The 15,148-nt window shown below is 46.9% G+C and overlaps 1 protein-coding gene and 1 non-coding gene across 2 annotated transcripts; both read left to right on the top strand.

Moving 5' to 3' along the window:
• Positions 1–12,430: 12,430 nt before the first annotated feature.
• On the top strand, positions 12,431–12,565 carry LOC122445658. The gene has a single exon (XR_006270617.1). It is a non-coding gene; the product is annotated as a small nucleolar RNA SNORA70 (small nucleolar RNA).
• Positions 12,433–12,994, top strand: LOC122445101 (60S ribosomal protein L10-like). The gene has a single exon (XM_043474082.1). It carries the CDS (start codon positions 12,516–12,518, stop codon positions 12,924–12,926), a length of 411 nt encoding a protein of 136 aa, XP_043330017.1. The 5' UTR covers positions 12,433–12,515; the 3' UTR covers positions 12,927–12,994.
• The last annotated feature ends 2,154 nt before the right edge of the window (positions 12,995–15,148 follow it).

Genomic DNA, 15,148 nt, shown 5'->3' with positions numbered 1-15,148 from the left:
GGTTCAGGAGGCTGGCCATGGCTCAGCCCAACTGCCTGTGACCTTAGTTGACATACCAACTTTTCCTAGCTCTGTTTTGTGTTGAAATTAGAGGTGTTTAACAGCTTCTTCCGGAGAAGGCAATGGCACCCCACTCCAGTACTCTTGCCTGGAAAATCCCATGGACGGAGGAGCCTGGTGGGCTGCAGTCCATGGGGTTGCGAAGAGTCGGACACGACTGAGTGACTTCACTTTCACTTTTCACTTTTCATGCATTGGAGAAGGAAATGGTAACCCACTCCATTGTTCTTGCCTGGAGAATCCCAGGGATGGGGGAGCCTGGTGGGCTGCCGTCTATGGGGTCACACAGAGTCGGACACGACTGAAGTGACTTAGCAGCAGCAACAGCTTCTTCACAAGCCTGCTGTGGGCCAGGTAGTTTCCAGACTGAGGATAAAGAAATGAAGCAATGTGGTCTCTTGAAGATCTTAAACTGGAAGGAAGCAGGCTCTGAGATGATGGCAGGTATGTGCAAGGGAGCTGGGGAGGCCTAGGTCACTCACAGGTACCCCAAGTTAGTCAGTGTGGGCAGGGGCTGGGTCTGTCTGGAATGGACACAGGCTGACCAGGAGTGAATGGAGCCCTGGATGTGTGTTGAGTCTGCATTTTTGCTCCATTTCAGGTTTTTCTTAGAACTTCACATGTATCTTGTTAACATGCAGATTCTGATTCCCTAGGAGACACTCTACACTGAGCAACCTCCTCAATGATGCTTATTCACAGACCACAGTTTGACTAGCAGGGGACAAAGAACTAAAGACAGCTTTGCATCCTCAGCGGCTGAGTCTGGCACTAGGTTCATTACTGGATGGAGAAGATTAAACTGTCAGTTGACATTAACTTGTACTTAAAAATTCAACAGGTATGTTATTAATACATTTCTAGCTGAAAGAAAATTATGGGTTAAGTTTCTAAATTTCCTTAGATCTCCAAACTTGGGAATTTTGTGTTTTTTTTTTTTTTTTTTTTTAAATACTGCTGCTGCTAAGTTGCTTCAGTCATGTCCGACTCTGCAGCCCCATAGATGGCAGCCCACCAGGCTTCTCCATCCCTGGGATTCTCCAGGCAAGAATACTGGAGTGGGTTGCCATTTCCTTCCCCAGGGGATCTTCCCAACCTAGGGATCAAACCCACATCTCCTGTGTCTCCTGCACTGGCAGGCAGGTTCTTCACCACAGCACCACCTTGGGAAGCCCATACTGTATCATAGTGTCTCAGTACATAGTATCTTTTAGTCGGGTTTTCTGTTCTTTCCCTATCCCCCATATGCATAGTTAGTCCTATAACTTAAGCGCTGTTCTCCTTTCTTAGTGGTAACTTTGCCCCCATGTGCAGCAGTGAGATAAGAAAGGTTGGTCTGCCCTCTTCATGAAACCCAACAGGACTGCCCTGTCACTAAAGGTACAGCCCTGTAAGGAGGACTTCCCAGATGCTAGATAGAATCTGATGGAAGAGAGAAATTCATGTAGAATCCACGATCCTTCATTGTGGAAGGAGGGGTAGGGGGAATTGGACTTAAATCTTGATTTGCATTTGATTGCTTGGAAATCTTTGGTGTGGTCCTTACTCTTCTGAGCTCCAGTTCTCATTTTAACTGTAAAATGAAGCTATTGCCACCCTTCGGGGCTGTGAAGATTAAACGGGGAAATAGACCACACCAACATGTAGTGTTATTGTTCAGTCTCTCAATGGTGTATGATTCTTTGCAAGCCCAGGGATGGTAGCCCATCAGGCTCCTCTGTCCATGGAATTTTTCAAGCAAGAATACTGGAGTGGGTTGCCATTTCCTCCTCCAGGGGATCTTCCCCACCCAGGGATCAAACCTGTGTCTCCTGCATTGCAGGTGGATTCTTTACCACTGAGCCACCAGGGAAGCCCACCAACATGTAGTAATTGTTGACAGATGTTTGTTTCCAAGGACTTCCCGCTCCTTTTGAGGTTACCGGGTTTTCAGTAACTTGGGATAGTGTAACTACTGTGTTGCTGCTGCGTTGAAGGATTGTTTATTACTGAGAAGGGCATGGTAAAGAAGGAGTTGAAAGTCTTTTTGGCTGCCTATGATCCTGTGCAGTGGATTTGTATGGAGAGAGGGGGACACAAGTGAATTTGAAACTGTCAGTCCACATGAATTTGAATTTCAAAGGGTTATTCTTGCTTTAATAAAGTTATCAAGTTGTCATTTAAAGAAGGCTGAATAGAATTTGCTATGTTGATATCAGTTTTCTAGCCCCCTTGATCCCGCCCTGAAGGAGCTGTGTTTCGAGCAGTGGGTCTTCATGTGCGCCTCTCTGAGATCGGCCGGAGGGTGACTCCCTCTAGGGAGGGAGAATCTGTTCCCGGAGGGCTTCCTTCACCCTGGAAGTGACACAAGGAGATCAGGGTCTTACTTCCTGAGCAAACCGGTTTCCTCCCAGTGGCTTCTTTTCAAATTAAGTCCCTATAGAACTTCTCAAGAGTGATTTTGGGATTTGTGTTCAGAAGCATAGAGCAGTCTTTGACACCTGTCACAAGTGGCAGGATTTCTCTGTTGAGGACAAGCTTACTTTTTTTTTTTTTTTCCATTTATTTTTATTAGTTGGAGGCTAATTACTTTACAATATTGTAGTGGTTTTTGTTATACATTGACATGAATCAGACGTGGATTTACATGTATTCCCCATCCCACCTCCCTCTCCACCCGATTCCTCTGGGTCTTCCCAGTGCACCAGGCAGAAACAGAATTCTCTAGGGAGTCAAGACTTGTAAGAGCTGATATCTAAGAGTGAAAACCAAAGCAGAGCATGTCTCCTAACCCACTCTTTTAAGATTATTTGTGTGGTCTTGGGATAACTCAGAAGAGCCTGATAGAATAAATCGGATCTGACTGGTGACCAAGCGGCTAGTGAGAGACTATCATTAGTTGTGGATTTGCTTGAAGACAGGCCCACTACCCACTCAGATACGTATCTGTTTGGAGTGCAGTTCTGCTGGTTACAAGAAACCCTGAGAAAACCGGGAGGCGGGGCTACTGGCTCAGTGAATTTGGGGTGGTGCTGAGCTCCCAGAAGCCTTGTGCTGACACATGGAAGGGTCCCTTCTGTTCTGCAGGTCAGAGCCCCAGGTCTCTTAATGCCAGAGCCAAGGGAGAAGGGTGGGTGACATCAAGCGGCAGGCATGGATACCACATGGTTGTTTTTTTTTCCCGCATTAACCTTGTTCCTTACGGTTTTCCCTCTGGGTGGCTGAGAACAGCTGGGGGGTGGTGTGGAAAGGATGGATTTCTTGCAGAATTATGTGCACCCTCAGATAAGAGCTCTGCTGGGGTGGGGAAGGAGTTGATATGTTGAGACTATATGACAGGGTGGAGGGTGGCCAGTGATAACTGGAGTGAAACTAAGGGCCAGGGAGAAAGAGCCAAATGTGGTGTGGCAGGCAGACAAGTTGACAGAGATGACTGAAAATTCAGAGCGCTTTCTGAGACCATTCATCCAGGTTGGATCTGCTGTGGATGAGATCACTGTGGTCAGTGGCATTTGGGCCCCCATGACCTCTGTCAGGACCTGTGCTCCTGTTGCATCATGTGGCAGTAAGGACGTTGCAGATGAAACTAAGGATTTACTTATCAGTTGACTTTAAAATGACATTATCCTGGATCATCCAGAGGGCTCAAGGTAAGCCTCTGCCTGAGGCAGAGGATGAGATGGTTGGATGGCATCACTCAATGGACATGAATTTGAGTAAACTCCAGGAGTTGGTGATGGACAGGGAGGCCTGGTGTGCTACAGTCTGTGGGGTTGCAAAGAGTCAGACACGACTGAGTGACTGAACTGAACTGAGGCAGAAGTCAGGTCCCAAGTGTAGGAAGATACTGTTGCTATCCTGATGAAGAGGGCTGTGTGGAAATGGGAGAAGGAATCAAACTCTGGAAGCCAAGTTTTCTCAGTCCTCCAGAGAAGAGTTCAGCCCAGCCCACATTGTGCCTACAGCCCTGTGAGCCCCCAAGACTGCCGATCACAAAAATGGAGACAATAAATAAATGAGTATTATCTGAAGCCACTAAATTTGTGGTCATTTGTCATAGCTAATGGAAAGCTAAGATGGTCATTTTCTCAGTGAAGTTTGTATGCTCTGACCCAGTACTTCTCAAGTCTAGGGTATATGTGATTCATCAAGGAATCCTGTTTAAAATGCATATTCTGGACTTCTCTGGTGATCCACTAGGTAAGAATCTGTCTGCCAATGCAGGGGACATGGGTTTGATCCCTGGTACAGGAAGATCTGACATGCCAGTGGGCCAGCTAAGCCCATGCACTCCAGCTACTGAGCCCGCACACCCTGGAGCTCTCTGTAACAAGAGAAGCCACCACAATGAGAAGCCCCACTCGCCACAACTAGAGAGAGACTGTGTAGCAACAAAGACCCTAAAAAACAAAACTATAAACTCTTCTGATGCAGCCATGTCTGGGGTGGGGCCTGAGAGTCTGCGTTCCTGATATGCTCCCATCTGCTGCTCCCAGGAGCACCTTTGCCCACAAGGTCTTGTGCATCCTGGTCAGTGTACGGCCTGGAATTCAGAGCCAGGGCAAAGGAGGGAGGGAGGGAGAACTGACTGGAGAAAGGCCTAGTATACATATGATGCTGTGGGACAGTATTCACAGAGGTTGAAGTGGAGAGGAGCCCTGTGTTACGAGCCCCTGCCGTTTACGTCTTGAGCTTCATAGCTGTGGTCCGTGGCCTGCATGGCAGGCAGGACCTTGATAAAGGGTGGGATGTTTCCATGTCCTTTGCTTTTCTCTGAGGCCTTAGAGCTGGCAGCCATTGGTGCTACCTTCCTGAGGTAGTCAGACTGATGGTGCCAGCCTGGCATTTAGCAGTGTCCTTGCCAGCACCCCCTTTCTCCCAGCTGAATAGAAGGTCAGCATCTGGAGGCCACTGGCTTGGAGATGAAGGGAACTCACCTCATCAACACACTGCAAAGTTGCTATCACTTAGAAGGAATGGTCATTCATTAAAAAAAAAAAAAAAGAATTCAGACTTCCCTGGCAGTTGAGTGATCAAGACTCTGCACTTCCAGGGTAGAGGTTTGATCCCTGGTCAGGGAACTAAGATCCCACATGCTTCAAGGCACAGCCTACAAAGTTTTAAAAAATTAAAAAATGTTTTAAATGTGTATCAGGAAGTGTACTAGGATCTTGGGACACATAGGGGATCAAAACAAGATCCCCGTCCTCATGTAGCTCACAGCCTAATAACTACGGCGAGGCTGAAGCTGCTTCTGGCAGGCTCTGTGTGGGTGGCTGTAATTGCTGCTTTTCCAGGAGGCAGTGGCCTCCCGCCAGGGTGGGCTGCTCCCCCTGCTATGCTTGCCTTCTGCCTCTAGCCAGCACTCACCAGGTCTGGGGAGCCTCCTCTGAGGAGACTCGTTGGAACTGACTTTAAATGGCTTTAAGTTAGGATCTACCCAGAAGGATGGCCGTAACCACGTCTGCAGACCCAGTCTTCAGAATGCTCTCCTTTTATAAATCCTTTGAGAAAAAGGATTGTGGAAGGCTCTGTCAGATCCCTAACTCCAGCGGACAAGAAGTTTAGCAGGTATAGAACATGCAGAATTCAAAAATCTGTATTAACTGGGAAAGAATAGTGTGATATTTGTAAGTATGTTGCAAGTATAAGAAACACATGTTAGCATTTAAATGTAGTGCAAGGGCTCCTGGAAAGCCTCCTCTGGTCTCTGGGGTTTCACAGAGAAGCAGCTGTTTTTAAAGAGTGTCCCAGAATCTATCCCAGAGAGTTAATGAGGCACCCCAAATAAAGTGATTTCCCAGCAGACCCCAAGGATCAGCCAGATATGGGGTGCCCCAGACCTCTGTGACAGCCTTACTGGAGGAACCCCAACCAGTCAACTGTGTTGATACTGCAGATGCAAACAGCAGTGCATTTTTCTCTTTATAGTCTGGATGGGTGTATTTTTGACCCTGAGCGTTCTGATTAGGGGTGGCCTGGGCAGAGGAGCACAGCCTGTCCTTTGGGCTGTTGCAGATATGCCTAGTTGAGTCTTTCTAGACTCTTTTCTCTTATAGATTATTACAGAATATTGAGTGCTGTACAGTAGGTGTGACTGCTGATAGAAGCAAGGTCCGATGCTGTAAAGAGCAATATTGCATAGGAACCTGGAATGCTAGGTCCATGAATCAAGGCAAATTAGAAGTGGTCAAACAGGAGATGGCAAGAGTGAATGTCGACATTCTAGGAATCAGCGAGCTAAAATGGACTGGAATGGGTGAATTTAACTCAAATGACCATTATATCTACTACTCTGGGCAGGAATCCCTTAGAAGAAATGGAGTAGCCATCATGGTCAACAAGAGAGTCCAAAATTCAGTACTTGGATGCAATCTCAAAAACGACAGAACTAACACCCAAAAAAGATGTCCTTTTCATTATAGGGGACTGGAATGCAAAAGTAGGAAGTCAAGAAACACCTAGCAAATTTGGCCTTGGAGTATGCAATGAAGCAGGGCAAAGGCTAATAGAGTTTTGCCAAGAGAACGCACTGGTCATAGCAAACACCCTCTTCCAACAACACAAGAGAAGACTCTACACATGGACATCACCAGATGGTCAACATCGAAATCAGATTGATCATATTCTTTGCAGCCAAAGATGGAGAAGCTCTATACAGTCAGCAAAAACAAGACTGGAAGCTGACTGTGGCTCAGATCATGAACTACTTATTGCCAAATTCAGACTTAAATTGAAGAAAGTAGGGAAAACCACTAGACCATTCAGGTATGACCTAAATCAAATCCCTTATGACTATACAGTGGAAGTGAGAGATAGATTTAAGGGACTAGATCTGATAGAGTGCCTGATGAACTATGGACAGAGGTTCATGACATTGTACAGGAGACAGGGATCAAGACCATCCCCATGGAAAAGAAATGCAAAAAGGCAAAATGGTTGTCTGAGGAGGCCTTACAAATGCTGTGAAAAGAAGCGAAAAGGAAAAACAAAGGAGAAAAGAAAAGATATAAGCATCTAAATGCAGAGTTCCAAAGAATAGCAAGGAGAGATAAGAAAGCCTTCCTCAATGATCAGTGCAAAGAAATAGAGGAAAACAACAGAATGGGAAAGACTAGAGATCTCTTCAAGAAAATTAGAGATACCAAGGGAACATTTCATGCAAAGATGGGCTCAATAAAGGACAGAAACGGCACGGATAACGGAAGCAGAAGATACTAAGAAGAGGTGGCAAGAATACACAGAAGAACTATACAAAAAAGATCTTCATGACCCAGATAATCACAATGGTGTGATCACTCACCTAGAGCCAGACATCCTGGAATGTGAAGTCAAGTGGGCCTTAGAAAGCATCACTATGAACAAAGCTAGTGGAGATGATGGAATTCCAGTTGAGCTGTTTCAAATCCTGAAAGATGATGCTGTGAAAGTGCTGCACTCAATATGCCAGCAGATTTGGAAGACTCAGCAGTGGCCACAGGACTGGAAAAGGTCAGTTTTCATTCCAATCCCAAAGAAAGGCAATGCGAAAGAATGCTCAAACTACTTCACAATTGCACTCCTCTCACATGCTAGCAAAGTGATGCTCAAAATTCTCCAAGCTAGGCTTCAGCAATACATGAACCATGAACTTCCAGATGTTCAAGCTGGATTTAGAAAAGGCAGAGAAATCAGAGATCAAATTGCCAACATCTGCTAGATCATCTAAAAAGCAAGAGAGTTCAAGAAAAACATCTATTTCTGCTTTATTGACTACGCCAAAGTCTTTGACTGTGTGGATCACAATAAACTGTGGAAAACTCTGAAAGAGATGGGAATACCAGACCACCTGACCTGCCTCTTGAGAAACCTGTATGCAGGTCAGGAAGCAACAAGTAGAACTGGACATGGAACAACAGACTGGTTCCAAATAGGAAAAGGAGTTCATCAAGGCTGTATATTGTCACCCTGCTTATTTATCTTATATGCAGAGTACATCATGAGAAATGCTGGGCTGGAAGAAGCACAAGCTGGAATCACGATTGCTGGGAGAAATATCAATAACCTTAGATATGCAGATGACACCACCCTTATGGCAGAAAGTGAAGAGGAACTAAAAAGCCTATTGATGAAAGTGAAAGAGGAGAGTGAAAAAGTTGGCTTAAAGCTCAACATTCAGAAAACTGAGATCATGGCATCTGGTCCCATCACTTCATGGGAAATAGATGGGGAAACAGTGTCAGACTTTATTTTTTGGGGCTCCAAAATCACTGCAGATGATGATTGCAGCCATGAAATTAAAAGATGCTTCCTCCTTGGAAGGAAAGTTATGACCAACCTAGATAACATATTAAAAAGCAGAGACATTACTTTGCCAACAAAGGTCCGTCTAGTCAAGGCTGTGGTTTTTCCAGTGGTCATGTATGGATGTGAGAGTTGGATTGTGAAGAAAGCTGAGTACCGAAAAATTGATGCTTTTGAACTGTGTTGTTGGAGAAGGCTCTTTGAGAGTCCCTTGGATTGCAAGGAGATCCAACCTGTCCATCCTAAAGGAGATCAGTCCTGGGTGTTCATTGGAAGGACTGATGCTGAAGCTGAAACTCCAAGACTTTGGCCACGTGATGCGAAGAGTTGACTCATTGGAAAAGACCCTGATCCTGGGAGGGATTGGGGGCAGGAGGAGAAGGGGACGACAGAGGATGACATGGCTGGATGGCATCACTGACTTGAAGGACATGAGTCTGAATAAACTCCAGGAGTTGGTGATGGACAGGCAGGCCTGGCGTGCTGCGATTCATTGGGTCAGAAAGAGTCAGACACGACTGAGCGACTGAACTGAACTGAACTGAACTGATAGAGTAGGTTCTTATTGTTTACCTATTTTATACATAGTAGCAGTTCAGTCTTTTTATTTTAAACATATATTTATTTAGCTTCACTGAGCCATGTGAGATCTTTAGTTGCGGCATGTGAGATCTAGTTCCCTGGCCTGGTATGGAACATGAGCACCCTATACTGGGAGCTCGGAGTTTTAGCCACTGAACCACCAAGGAAGTCCCATTTGTCATTTTGATGATGGCCTGGCACACTTCCCACTTTACTCCGTGTGTCGCCATTTTTTGAGAGTCTAGTATTCTAGGGCTTCTGAAGTAGTAGTCTCCTGAGACTGCACTCAGTCTCTTCCTGGCCTGACTGTCCCCAGCCTGCCCAGAATGTGCCTCTGTCCACAGCAGTCCTGCCTCAGGGTCGTGTGGCTCCACACTCCTGCTCTCTGTTCTCAGGCCTGTCCGGGCAGTGGCTCTTTGCTGGTCACTGTCTGTCTGTTCTATTTAGACCTAGTCATTTGTGCTGTTTCATGACGCCGAAGCATCAAGTCTGTGAAATATGTATCTTTTCCTCCCCCAGGCCAGGAACCTACCCTCTGCGCGCCTCTGGTCTCTTGCCCTCCTACCTGGGGCTGCCTGTGACATCCCACCCTCTGAGGCATCTGAAGCCCCTGCACCTATTGTGCTGACTTCTGGCCATACTCACTTTGCCCCAGTTCCTGAGGGCTGTTGCTCAGAATTTAACATTCCTGCCCCGGGGCGAGGCACGTTCCCATCCTAGTTTCCCCTGAAGTGCCTGGGAGGCGCTGGAGGGCACGGCGGAGGCTGCCCTCCACAGTGAGGATGAGAAAAGTCCAACCAGGGACTTGCTTTTAGTGGAGTTCCACTGGAGATCCAGGTCTTTGCTCAGACCTGCCCTCCCATACTGAAAAGCATGCCTGTTTTTCTTAAGCACCCAGTCCTCCACCACTGTGCACCTAAAACAGCGTTACTCCAGAATGCAAATGTTTCTACTTACAAGAAAGTCTCCTTCAGCAGGGCTGCTGCAGGTAAGAGGGGGTGTCCATGGTCTCTGCTTGCACTGACCCCTCTCTGCCTGGCCCCATCACAGCTCCTGGCTATTGCCCACCTCAGGCTATGTGATCCAGGCGAAGCTGCCATACCGGTCAGCTTGCAGGGGTGAGGAGTTGCTTGAGCCAAGCTCATCTGCATGGTCTTTGCAGCCCCACGAGTTGGTGTTGGGGTAGCATGGTCCCAGGCTGGCCCAAGGAGTGTGAACCCCAAGACACAGGTCAGGAGAAGTGCTGACCTGGGCTGGAGGGCTGGGGGCAGTGAGGAGTCCAGCAGCTGCTGGGGACCATCTGGCCACCATCTGGGGAGAACTTGCCTGAGAAAGGAACCCGCGGGGTCAAGAGATGGGCAGGGAGGCAAACAGGAGACTTTTGGGTACAGCCATGCCACCTTCAGACACCGCCTGCTGGGGACCCCACTTCTAAAAGATGCTGCCCTCCCTTGGAGAGGCGGGGGCAGGAGAGAAGGGCTTTGTTTTAGGCATCAGTCTTTCTTTCCTTTGCCACTGTCCCAGCTTGCTGCACAGACCTCAAAACCGTCTTCTCATTCACAGGAAGACCCAGAGAACTGACCACCCATACCCTCACCACCGACCAACTCTGAGCCAAGAAATGACAGACAACCCATTTGACCTGGATTTCTTGGTGTAAAACATAAGCTTACACCAGAATGGAAAAGACTGCCTTAAAGGGGCCTGGACTGGCTCTCACTGATCCTTAGGAGTACAACCTGGAGCTTGGCAGCTCACCCTCAATCCTGGCTCTGCCCCTCACTCGAGCTGTGTGACCTTGGACAGTAACTTCTCTGTTTCTCAGCTTTGTTTGTAAACTAGAACAGTGTCTTAGAAGAATGCCTGGCCATTAGTGCCCAATGCCTTAGCTACTTAATACTGGTTTCCTTTTTTTTTTGGCCAAATTTCGTGGTTTTAGTAACAGGCACACAGTGTGCACAGAAGCTGTCCGTTTTCTTTGGTGCGGAGCCTGGCTTGGGGATTGATGACCAGCTGGGCTGCGGTCTCCACAACAGCTTGGCAATTCTTGGAGGAGCTGTGAGCAGTCTTGAGCACCGTGAGGTCTGTTGCCCATCAGCAGCACTTCGGGGTCTTTGATGGGCACCGAGACCTGGCCCTTGAATCTCTAACGCACCCTGTTATCTGTGCCAGTTCTGTTTCAGTTTAAAAAAAATTTTTTTTTTAATTTATTTGGCTGCCTTGGGTCTTAATGGTGGTACATGGGCTTGGTTGCTCTGCAACACACGGGATCTCCCCAACCAGGGATGGAACCTGTGTCCCCTGCATTGCAAGGTGGATTCTTAACCACTGGACCACCAGGGAAGTCTCTCCACTTCATTTTGACTTAAGGGTCTGACTGGTGCTGGATCAGCTGCCTGGTCTCTCTTTGATGATCTAGGTCTTCACATGGGGTCTGAGGGTGGCCATGAGTCACATAGGAAACGACTGCCTCCTCTGTAGGCAGCACTGAGGAACAGAGCTGCTACGACTAGAAAAGATTTGTTATTTAGGAACAGAGGATTTCTGTCTTCCCCCAAGAGCCTCCCTGGCCGAGGCACATTGCTGCACTCTGACCCCTGCGGACATTTGGAGCCCACTTTTCAGCTAGGGAGACTTGCTCGGGGCTGACCGTGGTTCGCTGGGATAGAGGAGAAGCATCTTCCCCATCCAAGACTAGCCACTAATTCAGTGTACCAATGACTAAAAGAGTGGTGCATCCTTGGCCTGTGAACCACCTATGGGTGCAGAGAACAGGAAAGCAGGTTGTGTGCCTGGCCCAGGAGACTTTTTAAATGGACTTATCCCTGGGCTGGTTCACCTTTTAAACCAGGCATCTTAAGTGACTCTTTAAACTTCCCTTATGATTATACGGTGGAAGTGACAAATAGATTCAAGGGATTAGATCTGACAGAGTGCCTAAAGAACTATGGACGGAGGTTCATGGTGACATTGTACAGGAGGCAGACCATCCCCAAGAAAAAGAAATTCAAAAAGGCAAAATGGCTGGCTGAGGAGGCCTTACAAATAGCTGAGAAAAGAAAAGACGTGAAAGGTGAAGGAGAAAAGGAAAAATATATCCATTTGAATGCACAGTTTCAAAGAGTAGCAAGGAGAGATAAGAAAGCCTTCCTCAATGATCAGTGCAAAGAAATAGAGGAAAACAACAGAATGGGAAAGACTAGAGATCTCTTCAAGAAAATTAGAGATACCAAGGGAACATTTCATGCAAAGATGGGAACAATAAAGGACAGAAATGGTACGGACCTAACAGAAGCAGAAGATATTAAGAGGTGGCAAGAATACACAGAAGAACTATACAAAAAAGATCTTCATGACCCAGATAATCACAATGGTGTGATCACTCACCTAGAGCCAGACATCCTGGAATGCAAAGTCAAGTGGGCCTTAGGAAGCATCACTATAAACAAAGCTACTGGAGGTGATGGAATTCCAGTTGAGCTGTTTCAAATCCTAAAAGATGATGCTGTGAAAGTGCTGCACTCAATTGCAGCCAATTAAGCCGACTGTGCTCTTTTCCTCATGGGGGCCCAGTGTGCAATGGCTGCAAACAGCAGCCTCCTTGGTAGTGTATGCAACCTGTTGCCTGTACAGGTAGCCCTAAGGGACCTTGGAGACAACTCTTCCTAGTGGGCATTCATGACTGGCCTGCTGTTTCTCAATCTAGACTCCAGACAGGTATGCGTGGTGCCTTTGGAAAGCCTCAGGGCACAGTGGCCAGGGTCCACATTGGCCAGGTCATAATGTCCATCCACACCAAGCTGCAGAACAAGGAGCATGTGATTGAAGCCCTCCGCCGGGCCAAGTTCAAGTTCCCTGGCCGTCAGAAGATCCACATCTCCAAGAAGTGGGGATTTACCAAGTTCAATGCGGATGAATTTGAGAACATGGTGGCAGAAAAGCGACTCATCCCGGACGGCTGTGGGGTCAAATACATCCCTAATCGTGGTCCCCTGGACAAATGGCGGGCCCTGCACTCATGAGCATCAGCTCTGTTCCCTCCTTAATCACGCTCACCAATAAATGCTATTTCCTGTCAAAAAAAAAAAAAGAAAGTGCTGCACTCAATATGCCAGCAAATTTGGAAAACTCAGCAGTGGCCACAGGACTGGAAAAGGTCAGTTTTCATTCCAATCCCAAAGAAAGGCAATGCCAAAGAATGTTCAAACTATTGCACAATTGCACTCAACTCACACACTAGCAAAGTCATGCTCAAAATCCTCCAAGCCAGGCTTCAACAGTACATGAACTGTGAACTTCCAGATGTTCAAGATGGATTTAGAAAAGGCAGAGGAACCAGAGATCAAATTGCCAACATCTGCTGGATCATCAAAAAACCAAGAGAGTTCCAGAAAAACATCTACTTCTGCTTTATTGACTATTCTAAAGCCTTTGTGTGGATCACAATAAACTGTGGAAAATTCTGAAAGAGATGGGAATACCAGACCACCTGACCTGCCTCCTGAGAAATCTGTATGCAGGTCAAGAAGCAACAGTTAGAACTGGACATGGAAAAACAGACTGGTTCCAAATTGGGAAAGGAGTACGTCAAGGTTGTATATTGTCACCCTGCTTATTTATCTTATATGCAGAGTACATCATGAGAAATGCTGAGCTGGAAGAAGCACAAGCTGGAATCAGATTGCCGGGAGAAACATCAATAACCTCAGATATGCAGATAACACCACCCTTATGGCAGAAAGTGAAGGACAACTAAAGAGCCTCTTGATGAAAGTGAAAGAGGAGAGTGAAAAAGTTGGCTTAAAGCTCAACATTCAGAAAACTAAGATCATCCAGGGCCATCACTTCATGGCAAATAGATGGGGAAACAATGGAAACAGTGAGAGACTATTTCTTTTGGCTCCAAAATCACTGCAGATGATGATTGCAGCCATGAAATTAAAAGACACTTGCTCCTTGGAAGAAAAGCTATGACCAACGTAGACAGCATGTTATTAAAAAGCAGAGACATTGCTCTGCCAACAACGGTCAATCTAGTCAAAGCTATGGTTTTTCCAGTGAGAGCTGGACTATAAAGAAAGCTGAAGGAGAAGGAAATGGCAACCCACTCCAGTATTCTTGCCTGGAAAATTGCATGGACAGAGGAACCTGGCAGGCTACATACAGTCCATGGGGTCGCAAAGAGTCGGCCACAGTTGAGCACATCAGCAATTGATCTGAGACTCAATCCCTTCTCCCCAGTTCCCAAACTTCAGTCTACCAGACTGACAGACCCCCATGCTTCCAACCCACCCGTGCCCACCTTTGTCCTCCATTCCTCGGGGCTTAGGTTCCTTAAAGAATCTGAGTGCTTGGGGGACAAATTAGTTGGGAAAGGCCTCGACTCTTGTTCATATACAAGAAAATTGATAATGAGGAGGATGACAACCCCCCACCCCTCCGTGCAATGAATCCCATTAAAAAAAAAAGAAAGCTGAGCATGGAAGAATTGATGCTTTTGAACTGTGGTGTTGGAGAAGACTCTTGAGAGTCCCTTGGACTGCAAGGGATCCAACCAGTCCATCCTAAAGTAAATCAGTCCTGAATATTCATTGGAAGGACTGATGCTGAAGCTGAAACTCCAATACTTCGGCCACCTGAAACGAAGAACTGACTCATTGGAAAAGACCCTGATGCTGGGAAAGATTGAAGGCAGGAGGAGAAGGGGACGACAGAGGATGAGATGGTTGGATGGCATCACTGACTTGATGGACATGAGTTTGAGTAAGCTCCGGGAGTTGGTGACAGACAGGGAAGCCTAGCATGCTGCAGTCCATGGGGTTGCAAAGAGTTGGACACGACTGAGCAGCTGAACTGAAAACTTAAACGTGGGGCTTGGGAGGAGTTTGATGTTGACTCCTTCAGCATTTAAAGCTTTTCCCTCCTTGGATACAGAGATGGGGTGGAGTAAGCTCTGGCTGGAATGCTGTCTTTGCAAATGAGGTGGTCTCTTCATGACCTTGGGAGAGTTTCTTGTCTTCTTTCTCCCCCAGGCTTCTCCTGGGATGTGTTACTGATAAATTTACATGGACAGCAGCTGGAAGTGTTCTCATCATCTGTTTTTGACTATGTAGCATAACAAGCTCACACCCTCCCATGCTGGCTGACTTCTCTGGGCAAGTGTTCTCTTGTTAACAGCTGCCCACACTTAAGTAATGAAAAGTCCAGTGGCTGCCGGTTAGAACAAGTGTGTTAATGGCAGCAG

Source organism: Cervus canadensis, chromosome 7, assembly GCF_019320065.1.
Source record: "Cervus canadensis isolate Bull #8, Minnesota chromosome 7, ASM1932006v1, whole genome shotgun sequence".
Lineage (NCBI taxonomy): Eukaryota > Metazoa > Chordata > Mammalia > Artiodactyla > Cervidae > Cervus > Cervus canadensis.
The sequence above is the reverse complement of the archived record's forward strand: the minus strand, read 5'-3'. Positions and strand labels throughout refer to the sequence as shown.